The sequence below is a fragment of the Lissotriton helveticus genome, chromosome 12, assembly GCF_964261635.1.
Source record: "Lissotriton helveticus chromosome 12, aLisHel1.1, whole genome shotgun sequence".
Taxonomy (NCBI): domain Eukaryota; kingdom Metazoa; phylum Chordata; class Amphibia; order Caudata; family Salamandridae; genus Lissotriton; species Lissotriton helveticus.
Genome location: NC_136073.1, coordinates 212,448,912 through 212,464,065, shown reverse-complemented (window position 1 = coordinate 212,464,065; position 15,154 = coordinate 212,448,912). Strand labels below are relative to the sequence as shown.

General features: G+C 41.3%; 1 protein-coding gene across 5 annotated transcripts in view; it reads left to right on the top strand.

Moving 5' to 3' along the window:
• Nucleotides 1-15,154, top strand: part of KLHL36 (kelch like family member 36) — a 62,851-nt gene that overhangs the window by 35,409 nt on the left and 12,288 nt on the right. For all 5 annotated transcript variants that reach the window (XM_078670781.1, XM_078670783.1, XM_078670782.1 and 2 more), the window contains exons 2-3: nucleotides 9,486-9,556; nucleotides 10,606-11,679. In XM_078670781.1, the coding sequence (XP_078526907.1) occupies nucleotides 9,486-9,556; nucleotides 10,606-11,679 (1,145 nt within the window). The remainder of the gene's footprint in view (nucleotides 1-9,485; nucleotides 9,557-10,605; nucleotides 11,680-15,154) is intronic.

Sequence of the window (15,154 nt, the reverse complement as noted above, 5' to 3'; positions counted from 1 at the left end):
CACTCTTTCATTCAACTCCAAATGAGTTGTCCTTTTCCTCTTCACCTGAGGTGCCTCACAATCCTTCCATTTTTTAGCCCTATCTCTACTTTCCACATGCTTCCTTTGTTGCATGGCCTTTACGTCCAAACGTATTAGAACCTGACGCCTTCAACTCTACCTCCTCCACAGTCCAAAATGTTTCCTCCTCTGTATGAGGCTCTCTACGCCTGACCTTAGGAAGCATCCTTTCCGCACATTCATCAATCTTTTTTCCTAACTGAGAGAATAACACTGCAACAGCTGTGTCAACGCAAGCCTATACTTTCTCATCTAAACTTATCTCCAGCAGTATTCATCTCCATTCTTGTAAAACGTTAATATTTTTCCTCCAAAATTATAATATCTACATATCAAATCACAGTACCCAAAATACACCTCTACACACAGCTAGTCCTTGACACTGACTGATAACAGTGAGCCTGACTGAAAAATACAATTGTTATTTTCCCCAAAATATGGCTGCCCTTATTCACTGTAATGCTTAGTTAAAGTAGCCTATTTCAAAATGGCTGCCAAAACTCCTCACAAGGCTATGGCAAGCCCAACCTGTCAAAAATATTCCAAATCTCCCTCTGCAATGATGAGATAAGGCGTAAATCTCTCTTGCTCTACTTTCAACTATTTTCCTTGCTGAATTCATTACTTTCCCACATGCATATTTGGGAGGCACGTGCCTGCCATATTATAAAGGTATGTGCTAAGCATACGCTGACTTGAGTTCTGGGCATCGTCTGAGCTCATATAGCTCACGCTGACCCATGCGCTGCCGTTGTACATTGAAATCTGTACATGGCTTGCACTGCCGACTACACTATAGAGTGATGAGACACAAGCTCTTTGCTTGTGGACGCTCATGCAGCTGGTTTTGAAAACCCAGCTCTCATCTTCTCAACAATTCACACCGCAGCACTACTCCACACTGTGCAACCTTCACAAATTTAAAATGTTTTCCTTACCATTAAACAAAATAATTCAGACACTACTCACAGTAGCCCTGCAATTGTCCTAATTACCACCACCCATCATTCGGTAACAATTAAGAAATCGTGTTTCCCAACAGTAAAGACATTGCGTGTCCTACATGGTAACTGAAAATCAGTAACTGGTAGGATATTGTGTTTTTTTAAACGATAACTCTAAAGATATCATGTTTCAGTATAAACCTTTGGATACATTTATCTCTAAAATATATCTTAATTTTAAATCTTAAAACCATTAAACATTTTAATTTTCAACTTTCATGCACACTATCGCTCATTCATGGCTTATAATTTCAAACCCATCAATCCAATCTATTGGCTTTGCCCTTGATAATCTGATAATTATTAAAACCATCCACTATTTCACATGTGTCAAGCTTAAGTAAACACTCTATATTTATCTGATGTGTGAACAACAACAAAGAAGGAAGATGGCTGCTTGTTTGGCACTTTTATATCTGTTAGAATGTTGGTTCAGTCATAATTCTTAAAGTTATTACTCTAGTTGTTGCTGTTATGTGTGTGGCAATAAAGAGGTAAATGCATAATAATGGTCTCCTTGCCTTGCCATAAAATTGGTAATAACTGTGGTGGAATTTACCCTAGTGCCCCACATTGCTGTTGCATTACATATGACCAGTCATGATTGCATCTGTATGCTTGCATCACCAGGGACAGGAAAGTAAAGTAAAGAAGCCCAGCTTTAACCAAGGAGGTGATAAACATCTGGAACTCAGAGACCCTATGACACAGTAATTATATACAATCAAGGCTAATGTCCAATCAAAGGTGCCTTCTGACTATTTTCTGTTCTAGGAAGGTGGGTCACATCAAAAGCACGGTTGGTTTGAGACACTGCTGCACTGATCTCAAACACCTTTAACCCTAAACCAGTTCTAGGATTAGTGATGGCCCAAATCACAAAACGTGCTCAGGTGGATGCACAAAGATTCACAAGGCGCTTGTCATATAATCCAGAGTCTGTTGACTACTGGTTGTCATTGGAAGCCAAAGCTCATATGGGGAGTCAGCTGTGAGTCCATACTTGGTCACGCTCAAAGCTGTAGGCATCAATGATATTGGGAGATGGTACTTCTGCCACCCAAGGCTAGTTGTGAAACTTCAGGCTGGTCATTAAGATTTTATGGTGTTTGGGTCAACAAGTGAATACAGGGAGCCCCATGGACAAAATGGCACCCACCGAGTAGGATCACCAAGATTACCACTAGGGTGATCAGCATCGTAAGTGGTTAAAAATGGGCAAGGATCAGTACAAACAATAATAAATAATAATAATAAAAAGAGATTTATAGAGCGCCTGGTTACACCCTCTGGTGTGTCCCCGAGCTATGGTGAGAGGCAACCACACAGAGCTAGAGAGCGAAAACAGAGATTAAGGATGCCCTAAATCCACACAAAAAGGTGAGTTTTCAAGTCTTTCCTGAACTTGGTTTCCGCTGCCTCCAGCCTAAGACTCAGTGGCAGTTTATTCCAGTTTTGAGGGGCCAGGCACCGAAATGATCTGCCACCCATCCTGGACTTCGAGATCTTAGGGACATTCATCAGAGCCAAACCACAGGATCTCAGCTGCCTAGTGGCCACATAGTGAGAGACCAGGCCCGCCAAATATGCAGGGCCCTTACCTTGGGAGATGCGATGGCACACACAGAGTGCCTTAAACAACACCCTCTCTCTGATAGGGAGCCAGTGGAGAGACACCAGAGCCTTCTTCGAAGACGCCCTTCTAGGTAGCATGAGAACCATTCTGGCTGCGGCATTCTGCACACATTGGAGCCTATTTAAACACGCCCCCGTCGCACCCAGATACAGTAAATTGCCGTAATCCAGGAGGGAAGTTACCAGGGCGTGCACCATAGTCTTCCTGACAGGTACCGGTAGCAGGTCCAAGATCTTACGGAGGCCTTTTAGGACCCCAAAACAGGTACCTACCACCCGTCTGGACTGATACTCGAAAGAGAGCCTAGGATCCAGCCACATGCCCATGTTCTTCACCTGATTAATCGGTATGGGGGTGGGACCAAAGGTCTGAGGCCACCACACCGACGACCAAACTGATGGGTTTGGGCCTATGATTAGCACCTCGGTCTTGTTGCCGTTCAGCAAACAAGCCCTTTGTATGGAAGACACTCTCTGGATCTTGGGTGCAGAGAGCAAAACTCTCGTGTAAATGTAAATGTAAATGTAGTTGAGCTTATATAGCGCACAGCTACCCGCAGTGGGTGTCCCGGCGCTTGCTTAGGGAACCCTTCCTGGTATTCCCCTGTGAGAGAGCAGGGTATCCACAAGGTGAAAGTCAGGCATCCCGCCGCAAGGGGCCGTTGTGGAGATTAAGCAAGCTATTGCCCAGAGTCGCAGAGTGTGAACCCGTGAGTCACCGGGGGGAGAATTATCGAGTCCGTGGAATTTTTAGCCCAAGACCCGCCGAGGCGGGGAATTGAACCCTGGTCCAGGACCGATCTCAGCTTCCGGGTCTGCTGCCTCTAACCCCTGAGCCACACTTCTCCACTCTAGCCCGGTAATGGGCAATTCATTTGTACCAGGAACAAAAGGTAGGTTGAAGCAACCTTCCCAGGCCACATTCCTGTCCACCACTGGGTCTCAAGCCCAGGTGCACACTACCAAGTTTTTTTTCTTTTGTCCTCATATCATGCAAAGATGAGATATAAAAAAGACTAGGATCCCAAACCAGAAGCTTTAACGACCAGATTCATTCTCACCTCTTCCTGAACTGGGAAACCTTCTTGGGCTGAGGTGGAATGTTGTCCTAAATCTCCAAATTCTTTGAATTGGCAACTCGTGGAACCACCACCGCGCTGAATCTAAGCATCATTCTTCTCCCATTCCTCCCAGAACTTCATCGGCTTTCTTCCTTTTCTACTCAAGTCTCACCTCTTAATCCTACACACTGATGTCAGCCACTCGTTCACAGTTGGGGGGCTGCTATGATCCATTTTATGTGTATCTCCTGTCTGGCAAGTTGAATTATTACAAACAAAAGCTGTTTCTGCCTGTTGTTTAAATTTACAGAGCCCCCATTATTATTAGTCACCCCAAAAATAGTTAAGTCCACACTTACTTCTATGTTTTGTCCCATTATTTCATTTACCCACTTCAGACCAGAATTGTGTGTGTTGTCTGCTTTTAACTCTCAACATCTCGGGCAACTTTTCTCCACGTGCTTATTTATCTTGGACAACTTCCCCGGCGTCCAGTAAGCCCTTTGTAATGTAAAGAGATGGTTTTTCTTAAAGGGTGTATACTGTGTAACACGCCATAAAGTAGTCCTAGATACTTGCCATAAATGATTCAGATGCCTCGAAGGCAAGTCTCTCTCCCAGAGCTTCAGAGGAAGTATGAAGTCATCTTCTCCTGTTGAAATTAAAAGCCAGTACCATTTGGAGATCTCCTTCTTTGGTGGATCTCTTCAAATCTCCTCCTCTGCTTCTTCACCTAATGCTTTCTCCATGCTCTTGGCTCAGCTTGTCAGTTGGTAATATTTGAACCTTGATAGTTTCCCATCTGTACTCTTTTCCAGAGATTATCAACTGACCAATCTCCCAGCTTGTATCAGTTGACCCCATTTTGTTATTCCTTCTTGTTTAATGGGGATCGCTAACATGTCCCCCAGGCATTCTGGAGTACCAGGCGAGTCCCAAATTGGAGCAAAGGTGCTGAAATAAGGTATTTGTAATATCTTCGTGATCTGGTGCCAGATGAGGCAAGAGGCTCGTAGGACCTTCAGCGTAACTTTTTAAAAATATTTTGGGTGACCAAATTTATACAAATATAAATCATCCGTTAATATTGACTAGCATTAAAAGGGTTAGGAGTGATGTTCTTTTAAAAATCTCTGAAACTTTTTATTTGGAAAGCTCTAAATTAAAACAGCAGGTCTGGACTGGCTTTGGCCCCATGTTCTTTTTTCCTGCGTAATTTTTCCCACGCTATGCGCACTCCCTTTGATGCCCAGTTAAAGCTGTCAATCTCGCTTTGTATTTTCTTAAACCATTTTGTCTTAAACTCGCGAGGTATAGTGTTAAAAATAAAAGTGAATTTTGGCAGGATCATGATTTTTATTGCATTTGATCTCCCCATAAATGACAATGGAAGTCCACTCCAGGTTTTCAGGAGTTTAATAGCCTCTTTCGTCTTTATATCAAAATCTGTACGAGCTGTCCAATCAATAGCATGTAGTATTTCTATTCCTAAATACCTGATTCTATTTGTTGCTGCTGGGTGTGGGAATGGGGAGTTTCATTCTATACATTCGATTTTTAGATGGTTGACTTGATATCCTGAGACTCTCCCAAAATCATCTAATAAATTATTGATAATTGGTAAAGATGTCATGAGGTTATTAGTAAAAACCATCAGATCGGCCGCGTATAATGCCACTTTCTTCTCCCACCCTTGATAGCTAAATGGCATAACTCCCTGTGTTGTTCTTAATGTATAAGCTAACGGCTCAATATAAAATTTTTATAATATTGGAGAAAGTGGGCAGCCTTGACGTGTGCCTCTTTCAATCTTGATTTATTTGGTCAGGACTTCATTTACAAATATTTTTGCCACCGGAGAGTCATAAATATTCTTGATTGTCATCCAAAATTTTTCACCTTAGTTGTATTTGCTGATTACCTTCCCAAGAAATACCCAGTTCACTCAGTCAAATGCCTTAGCGGCATCAAATGCAAGAATCGAAAGAGGGATATTCTCTTGGGTTGCTATATCAATTGTTCCTATCAGTTCCTGTGTAGCTTCAAGAGTTGTCTGCCCTTAATCAAGTCCTTTTGATCAGTATTGATAAGCTTATTTGACACCTGCCCTAGTCTTGTTGCTAAAATTTGCGAGTACATTTTATAATCATTGTTCAGGAGGGAAATAGGTCTGTACGATTCACATCTTGTGGGGTCTTTTCCTGGTTTTAAAAGTATGCTAATGGTAGCGTCATTCCAAGATTCAGGTAACTTTGAACCTTTGTAGAAAATTGCATTCAGTAACATAACTAATATAGGGCCCAATAGATCTTTCAAGTGGATTCCTTGCCCAATTCGTCTGGGAACCCCGCTAAGAACTGGGGTGGGGGGGGGGGGTTTGGCGAGGACCTTGGGTTCTCCATGCAGATAAAGAAGCTTGCGGGGGTATGCTTTGGCACACTAAAATCGCTCAGAAAGTTTCTTCATCTGTTACCCAGGCCAGCTAAGGAAATGGTGACTTGTGCTCTCATCCGGTCACGCATTGACTATGCCAATGCTTTGTACATCAGCTTGCCTGGGTACCAGCTAAAAAGACTGCAAACAATACAGAATGCGGCAGCTAGGGTTTTGCTGGAAATTCCAGCAAGATCAAGTATGAAACAGTATTTGCGGGATCTCCACTGGCTTCCGTTCATCCATCGAGTCGATTTTAAAGCTCTCACTCTGGCTCAGCCAAGTGATAGTGCTCTTTGGGAATAGTTTTTGGGATTAGTTACCGTCGTGGATAATTAAAGGACCCGAAGAAAGACTCAAGAGGCTTGATTTTCCGTGGGGTTGAATGCCCATTTTGAAGGATTTCAAATTAGAAGCTTTTTCGATTGAAAGTGCCCGAGTAAGAAGGTTCGGCAACAGTTAATTCGGACCTGGGTTCTAGTATATTTGCCCTCGTAGTCCTGATGAGGCCTGGATCAAACAGAGGCTGAAACGCGTCGACACACACGATTTTGAAGACTCCAAAACAAGATATCTGTTTGAGTAGTATTGTGGTTGAAATAACCACTTTAGAGAGTGTTAGTTAAAGAGAGGTCTAAAATGGTTAAACCTCGTATACTCCCTATGTGTTTGTTTTGTTTTGTTTTGGTGATCTAAAGTGAAGGAATGTCATGTGAAGGAATTATGTTTTGACATCCTTGTTAAAAAAAGTGGGGCAACAAGAACCGTGAGTTTGGTTCTCTAAAAAAAGTGTATATATATATATATGTAAATCAGATGTATATGTGTTTTGTTGTATATATGAATTGTGTACAGTTTTGTTCAATGTAAGAGACCAATATTTAAGGTCTAATGTGGTTTAATTAAAAGAAAAAGTTGAACCATACATTTGATATTTATTGCTCTTTGCGTATGGCTTTCTACCTGGAGATACTCTATATCCATAATTATCTCAATTAAATTGTGTGGAGAAGGATGAATCCAAGATTGGATAATTAATGGTATCCAGTCTTATAAACAGATAGATATATCATTGTTCCGTAGGCTTTACCTTGTTTTTTCTGTGTTTTCTCTGTCTCACTCTGGCTCAGAGCGCCCTGTATGGATCAGGGCTAGTTTATCTTAGGAGGCGCTTTGCCTTCTATGCCTGTTTTGCTTGATTCTCTAACTGAATTGCTACTATGCTATTCCTACTCTGATTGGTCAGGAGTTTCCAAGCAAGCAGTTTCCCACTGCCTTCCCCATATTCGTAATTGGACGGCTCACTAGCATCCCACCTCATCCGAATTTTGGTCTCTAGTATATCGATTAACTCAGTTTTCCTAGTCAGTATTTCACTGTCAATACTTTCCTGATCTTGATTAGGCTTCCCTCACTCCAATTTCTTGGTCCGTTCCGAAATGTCTGATTCTATTTGATTAATTTTGATTATTGCGCTTTTGTTCCTAAATGCAGACAGGTTCATTAAGGTTCCCCTAATTATAGCCTTTTAAGCATCCCAGACTATCCGAATTGGTGTTTCCTCATTGCTATTATCCTTAATATATTCATCCATAGTTACTTTCACCTCCTGATCTAAGAGTAGTGTACAATCTAGGCCTCAGCAGGAGCAGCATACTGCTGCCCAGCCCATAACCAACTGGCACTCTGTCCCACCAACACTCAACATTCCAGATCACCTCACACTCTGGCTGAGCAGCAGGGGTATGGAACTCAGGTTTAAATAGGTGAACTTTAAGTGTCGGGCATAGGAAGACTTCCGTTAGAAAAGAAAATAGAAAACCAAAAAAAAAAAAACACATTGTTCCTTTAGAAATTATGGCATGGAATATTTCCTGTGTGCCAAACTTGAATGCATTAAACAATCTAAATGACAATTAAGGATGAACAGATTGTTTTGTACTTGTGTGGTTACAAAAAATAACTAACCCTACGATAATAATCTATCCCGTCCTCGTAGCCAGTGTTGTAATCAAAGCCTGGAAGCCATAGAGTATATTATAGGTAGGTTTATTGGATAATAGTTCTAGGTAAGTAAGATGATGGTTATGCCCAACCAGGAGCAGCATCCTGCTGCTCAGCCCATAACCAATTGACACTCTGTCCCACCAGCACTTTACATTCCAGATCACCTCACACTCTGGCTGAGCAGCAGGGGATGGAACTCTGGGAAGGATGCATAGCAACCAAAGCAAGTCACTCACAACAGATTCTTACTGAAAATACTGTACAGAAGAACATTTCCAGTACTCAAAATACAAAAGGATATCTGCACAAGCACTCACCACTTCACAACTACGCATGTACGCATTCTAGAAAGCACCTTGATTCACTGTTTCAGTGGTTCTTGTCTGCTATTGCCCAGTTTTTCTTTTTCCTCATTCCGTCCAACAGTCTTTCTTCAGTGCCATGCTTTGAGCTTCTTCCATTTCTATGGTCCATCTTCTCTCCAACCTGCATTATTAGTGGTTCTTCAGCCAGTATCAGTATCAGTGATCAGTGGTTATTTAGTCCGCATTACCTGAACGATCTCCTGTGTCAGCACGTTACCTCATATGACTGCCTCTTCTCTTTCATTTCCGTACTGTATTCCACGTCACACAAACAGCTGTGCCTCATTCTCTACCTTAATATGACTATGTGCTGCTCTTGTCCTAAGGTCATAGCTCCTCTCCACCCCACTGTTACCTTTGCAGAAGGGTAGGGAGTACAACCCTCCATTCACGATTGGACTAGACCCTGAGATACCAACAACAGAAGTAATCAGGATAACAAATATCCATTTAGCTATAAGATCTGATAACAATGAAAAGTAATTTTTTCATAGCTCAATAAACCTCCTAATAAGAGGATACCCAATATTAGTCCCTTCGTGCAACTAATACAGATTTATGTTGTAAAATATACGTTAATGTTTTGACATGCTAGTTTTCCTAATAACATTTTGGAAAATAAAGGAAAAGGCTGCCTTATACTATGCCAATCTTATATCAGAGTGATTTTACCAATCTGCATATTATTCTAGGCAATACTAGATTTAACTATGCTTCACTGGGTTGTGCCTTTGATATATCCCAAAATGTGTCTTGGGCACTTTTCGCACCTATCATAAGAGCAGCCTGTTTTCCTCTTTTCATTGTGAAACAGCATTCCACCTGCTTCCTCACAATGCAAATTCAGCATCATGCCCTTTAGTAAGGGACTATACATTCAACCAATTCAAGAATAACTAATCTTTGCTTTCTTTTCATAGGAAACGTTACAATGGAAGGACCTCGACACTTGCGAGTGGTGCGTCCACACAAGATCAGTGAATCATCGAAGGTGTGTGATTTACCATTGATGCTTTAGATAAGTGTTCTAGATGTTGGCAGCTCCAGGGCTCGGACATCAGAAAAATAGTCACTTGGTGGTAGGGTTTCAAACTGTAATAACATGATACAAGCAACAATTCAACCTATATACCGGCTTCACATGCCATTGTTACAATTACTTCTGGCATCAATGGGCACATCCCCCAAAACAATACTTGTTTCTGCAAGCCAGATAACTAGAAAGGCGTGGGCTTGTTCGAATGTAATATCAGAATCTGGCATGTCTCCTAAGTTTATCAGGTCCAGATGAGTGAATTAAGTCAGGGAATGCCACCTTTATGGATGCTGACTAGCTGTTTACAAACAGCAACAAGCCCCTGCAAAAGTAAAAGCTCTTTGCCACCATTATAGTTGATCATGATTGCACCTCGGCGAGACTGTAGCGCAAGTACCCAAAATGAGCAACAATTAGCTTGAGCACAGTGGAACACTACAAAGAGTTATATTATGGGTTGCCCTTAAGGAATAGCGATTGAGGAAAACTTTTTTGTAGATACCGGGATCTCAACCTGACGTGTGTCAAATTGGATCGAAACTCGAATAGTAAGTAAAACAAACTCTGTAATTTGGAATTTCCCCAAACCATTGTCCTAATGCAACATACTTGAGTCGCTAAAAGATCGCCATGTATTTGAACCAGAGGTAGTGTTGTCATTAGATCTGCAAACTCCACAGGTTACACTCCTTATTTTCCCTCTAGTTGTCATTTCTTTTTTTATTGTTGTAGTTGTAGTCTGTCCAGAGCCAAAGGTACTAGTAAAGTATTTGGCTCCTGACTCCTATGCAGTACTAATTCATGTAGACTTTCTACTTCTCCTCACCATTTTGTTGGTCAAGGAAGTCAAATAGAAAGAGAATAGACCCTTAGAGTTACTTTGCTGACCTGGAAGCTAGGGCTTTGGTACTCATGCACCCAGTGAAACAAGTGAAGGCAATAGCAACTATTGACAATGAGGCCAAAGAACCAGTGTTTCACTTAAATTTCAACTTTCTTTTCAGGCATATAAGTGGATTGAACATTCTGACCTGGTTCTCCGTGGCCTAAACGAACAACGGCTGGTGGGTCTGTTCTGTGACGTTGTGTTGGTAGCAGAAGATGAGAGATTTCCCGCACACCGGAACATCTTGGCAATATGCAGCGATTATTTCCACTCCATGTTCACAATTGGCATGAGGGAAACCTACCAGAAAGAAGTGGAACTGGTGGGCACGTCCTCCATCGGACTCAAAGCGGTGTTGGACTTTCTGTACAGCAATGAGCTCCTGCTGGATGGTGGCAACATTGACTATATTCTGGAGACAGCTCACCTTCTCCAGATTTGGAAAGTGGTTGACTTGTGCTGTGAGTACCTGGAGAAAGAGCTCAACGAAGAGAACTACCTATACCTGCAAGAGCTGGCCTCAATTTACAGTCTGGAACGCCTGGATTCTTATATCGACTCCTTTATCTTGAAAAACTTTGGAACATTGTCCTTTACTCCCAACTTCCTGCATAACATTCATGTCGAAAAGCTTTGCCTGTACCTTGACAGTGACCATGTCCAGCAGGAGTTGGAGCACGATCTGTTGCAAGCTGCCTTGCAGTGGCTGACCCATTGTCCAGAGAGAGCTAAAGAAGCCTGCAGTGTCTTACAAAACATTCGCTTTGCCTTGATACCCAAGAGCGATCTGCTTAATCGGGTTAAGCCCGCAGTGTGTCCCCTCCTCCCCCAACAAGAAGAGTGCCAGATGTTCATTGACGAGGCCATCCACTATCACAACAGCATCAGTGCCCAGCCTGTGCTCCAAAACAGGCGAAGCGCCCTCCGTGCCAATGGAAATAGGCTGCTCTTTGTAGGAGGAGAGGTTTCAGAAAGGTGTCTTGAGCTGAGTGATGCTGCCTGCTTCTTGGACCCCAGGAGGGGAACATGGGTGTCTGAAACCCAGCTGCCTGCCAGGAGGAGTCATCACTGTGTCACTGTGTTGGGCGACTTCATCTTTGTCGCAGGTGGAAGTTTTTCACGTGACAATGGTGGAGATGCTGCTTCTAATATGCTGTACCGTTATGATCCACGCTGGAACCAATGGACAAAGGTGAGATGTCCTAAGGCTCTCTGCAGTGGCAAAAGTTTAGATATCATAACAATGTCACTAAATTGTCCTCATTGTGTGGTGGTAGCCGGTGCATTTGGTAACCAACTCATGCAGTATGTTTATAGTAAACGAAATACTTGTGAGCAGGGATAGCTGTGAATAATTGAAAGGGTAGCTGCTTTTGCATGAGTACCCCACAAAAGAAGGTCAAATATAGGTGAGCAAATAAGGCACTGGCAGATGTGCTATGAGTGCCTAGAGGCCATAATTATTGTAGAGTCACCAAATGCATCTAATTCACCGACTCTTGACTCAAAACATGATTCCACTGCATAAATTAGGTGGTAACATTTCATAGGGGTGGCCTTTCAACAAATAATCCATATTTGGGGTTGCCACTTTTTTTTGTTAAACAGAGCCCAGAACTCTGACTTTGTATGTGGTTCTTTGTTCAACTGAAAAGAAAAAAAATAATTCTAGAAATATGCGGTATGATATATAATATGATACAGTCAACTTGTAGGTGTTGTAATGAAGAGGAGGTGCAACTGATCATTATTTAAAGGAAGGCTTAGGATGATTGGCTACTGATTAGCTGACACTGCCCCACATCAGATTCAAAGAATCGCGATTCCAAGACGCAATCTTTAATAATTGGGCGAGTGTATTTAGTTAGTTTAATATTTGATCCATTGGCCAAGTACAGCTGTAGTGCTCGGTGACAATCACTCGGACATTATCCCCTTTTTGTTTTTATTTTTCCAGACAAGATGCTCGGTACATCATGTAGAGGATATGCGACTGCACAGCCAGATTTGTGAATCCGCAATGGATGACAGGAGAAAAAGCTCCCTTTTCCATAAGGGTTCCTTTGCTATTTTTATAGAGACTTGTGAATCCTTTGTGATTTGCAAATCAGTGAAAGATCTGTTAATTAAAGATCCAGATAGCTCTATGTTTTAATCTCTTCGAGCCCAGTAAAAAAAATAACAGACAAAAAAACACAAATTTCTTAAAACTTCGTAATGTATTTAAAGCAAACCAAGAAAAGCCACTTTTTTGAGTATAGTTCTACTTTTATGCCAAGTTTGATGTTATTCTCTTCCCTCTTTTTTCTGTATCAGAGAGCAAAAAATGCTAAGGAGGTTAAATGTGACTGTACCTTTTTGATACCCTCTCCGTTTTTTGGAGCCACTTGGATAATCTGCACGAAACCTGCCATGCCGAACCGAACAGGCATGCTACTTCAGGTCAGACAACACCCTTACCTGTAGCAGTGCCAGAGAAATCAATATGAAATTGAAGCAATGGCACAACCTGTGACTTCTAAAAGACATGGAATACATGTACTTGAAGGCTGATAAGCCTGGGTTTCTATACCTCTAAACATTACCGAAAATACATAAGAAAGCACCCTTTCCACCAGGAAGGCTATTTTGGGAAGTCATGCACCAACAGAAAAGCTTCCTGAATACGTGCATATCTTTTTAAGAACATTTGTTGTAAGCTTGCCATCCTACATTTATAATGCACTGCATATACTTAGCATGATTTGTGATTTGACATGGGAAGAAGGAATGACATTAGTCACATTTGAAGTAGTAGTGCTGTGTACACAACATTACACACCAATAGAGAGCTGGGAGATGCTTTCTTAACAAACAATCAGCAAAGGTTAGCAAAGATGCCAATCTGCTTACTTAACAATCAGAAAATGTTAGCAAAGATACCAACCTGCTTTCTTAACAATCAGCAAATATTAGCAAAGATGCCAATATGCTTTCTTAACAAACAATCAGCACATTTTAGCAAACATACCAACATGTTGCTAGAGATTGCCAGGGTCATCCCATACAACAACACATTTCTATTTAACAGAGTGTTTTCATCTACTTCATGGGACTGCAGTAGGTTCCAGATTTGCCTTCTCATATGCCAACCTTTTTATGGACTGATTCGAGGGTTAGTATATTCTTGATATGTCTATTTAAATCTAGGTAAGTTCGTTAATTGTTTCCTTGATATTATATATCAGGTAAGACATGACAGCCTTCCTGTTCATACTATACACTATTGTTTTATTAGGCACAAAGGACTGTTTTCTGAAATGTTCTTTTTGTGTGCTTCGTGCACATTTCAATTGATCAAATCCCCAAAGGCGGATAAGGATCCAACCTGTGACTAACTTAGCAACCTAAATATGACCTGTCCAGCCTTGATCATTACACATTTACTCTTGCTACCTTTCTCATTTGTACAATAATGTTATAATTCATCACAGTGCTTCATTTACCATGCCTTTTCCTTTCATTAACTCCTCTCTTACACGCCATCTTGGAGTTACAGATTTACCTACTATACTCCATTACAAAATATGCCTCCATTCCATTGATACGAACACATCACATATTTAGTCCTCGTTTTACTTCACTGATATTTGATTTATTAACAGCCAACATGGCGCCAATGCTGCATGCTGACACACATGATACCTCCTCACTTAGACACAAGACTGGATGCCATTCCCACTGTAAGTACTTATCCCTTAGATGTACCACAATGGTGGCTGCAAGTTACATTCTCCTCACCTTTTTCTTTTCTTTTATATTTTGGAGCTTATGCCTTGCATGCCATTGCACAGGCTGACTTGTTTTACAGCCAGTTTTTAGAAAGTACTTTTTGCTGAGCAACAATCTATTTGCTGTGATAAAAGGGAGCACGGATTTCCACACATTAGTTCCCTTTATTAGAGGGGTTAGCATGATATATTACAGTAGTTGATAAGTTAATAAGTTTTATGGTCACTGTGTGAATTTTACGTTCACAACTTGTACTGGACCAAACCATTTTCGAATAAGTCTAATTTAGCAATTTGCACTCTCACCACAATAGTAACGTTTCTTAGAATCTCCGAAAGTTTGGGTGCTTTTTATATACCTATTATTCATGGCCACCGTATCCTGTGCCGATCTCATGACCCTGATTAGGGCAGATTGGCCACAAAAATGGGATGAGATTGCTGTCATTATCTTTGTCGTACGTGCTATTATCACTTTATGGTGGTCCAATGGAGTTCAGTAGATCTGGTCAGTCAGTCTCCCAGTATTATTACAGTATTTCTTGTTTCGGGCTCCTTTGCACAGTATAGACTGTTCGTATTGCTTCGAATGTTACTTTGCTTCTCTAATGCCTATGATACTTTGTTACATCAATGTTACTGTAATTAGATTAACAAATTGGAGTCTTGCTTATTCAAAACAATCTCTGTATATGTCTACGCTCACTACAGTTTATCACATACACTGTCACTGTATTTTTTAAACTTTTATAGAACACTACGGATGAAGACTCTTTGGTTATATTCACTTCACGCCTTAAGATGAAGGTTACCACTTATACCCAAAGGATTGCTCGATCCAAATGGGTTTATTGTATATTTGTATACAATTTGTCTAGCCCTGGCAAAGTCATTGGG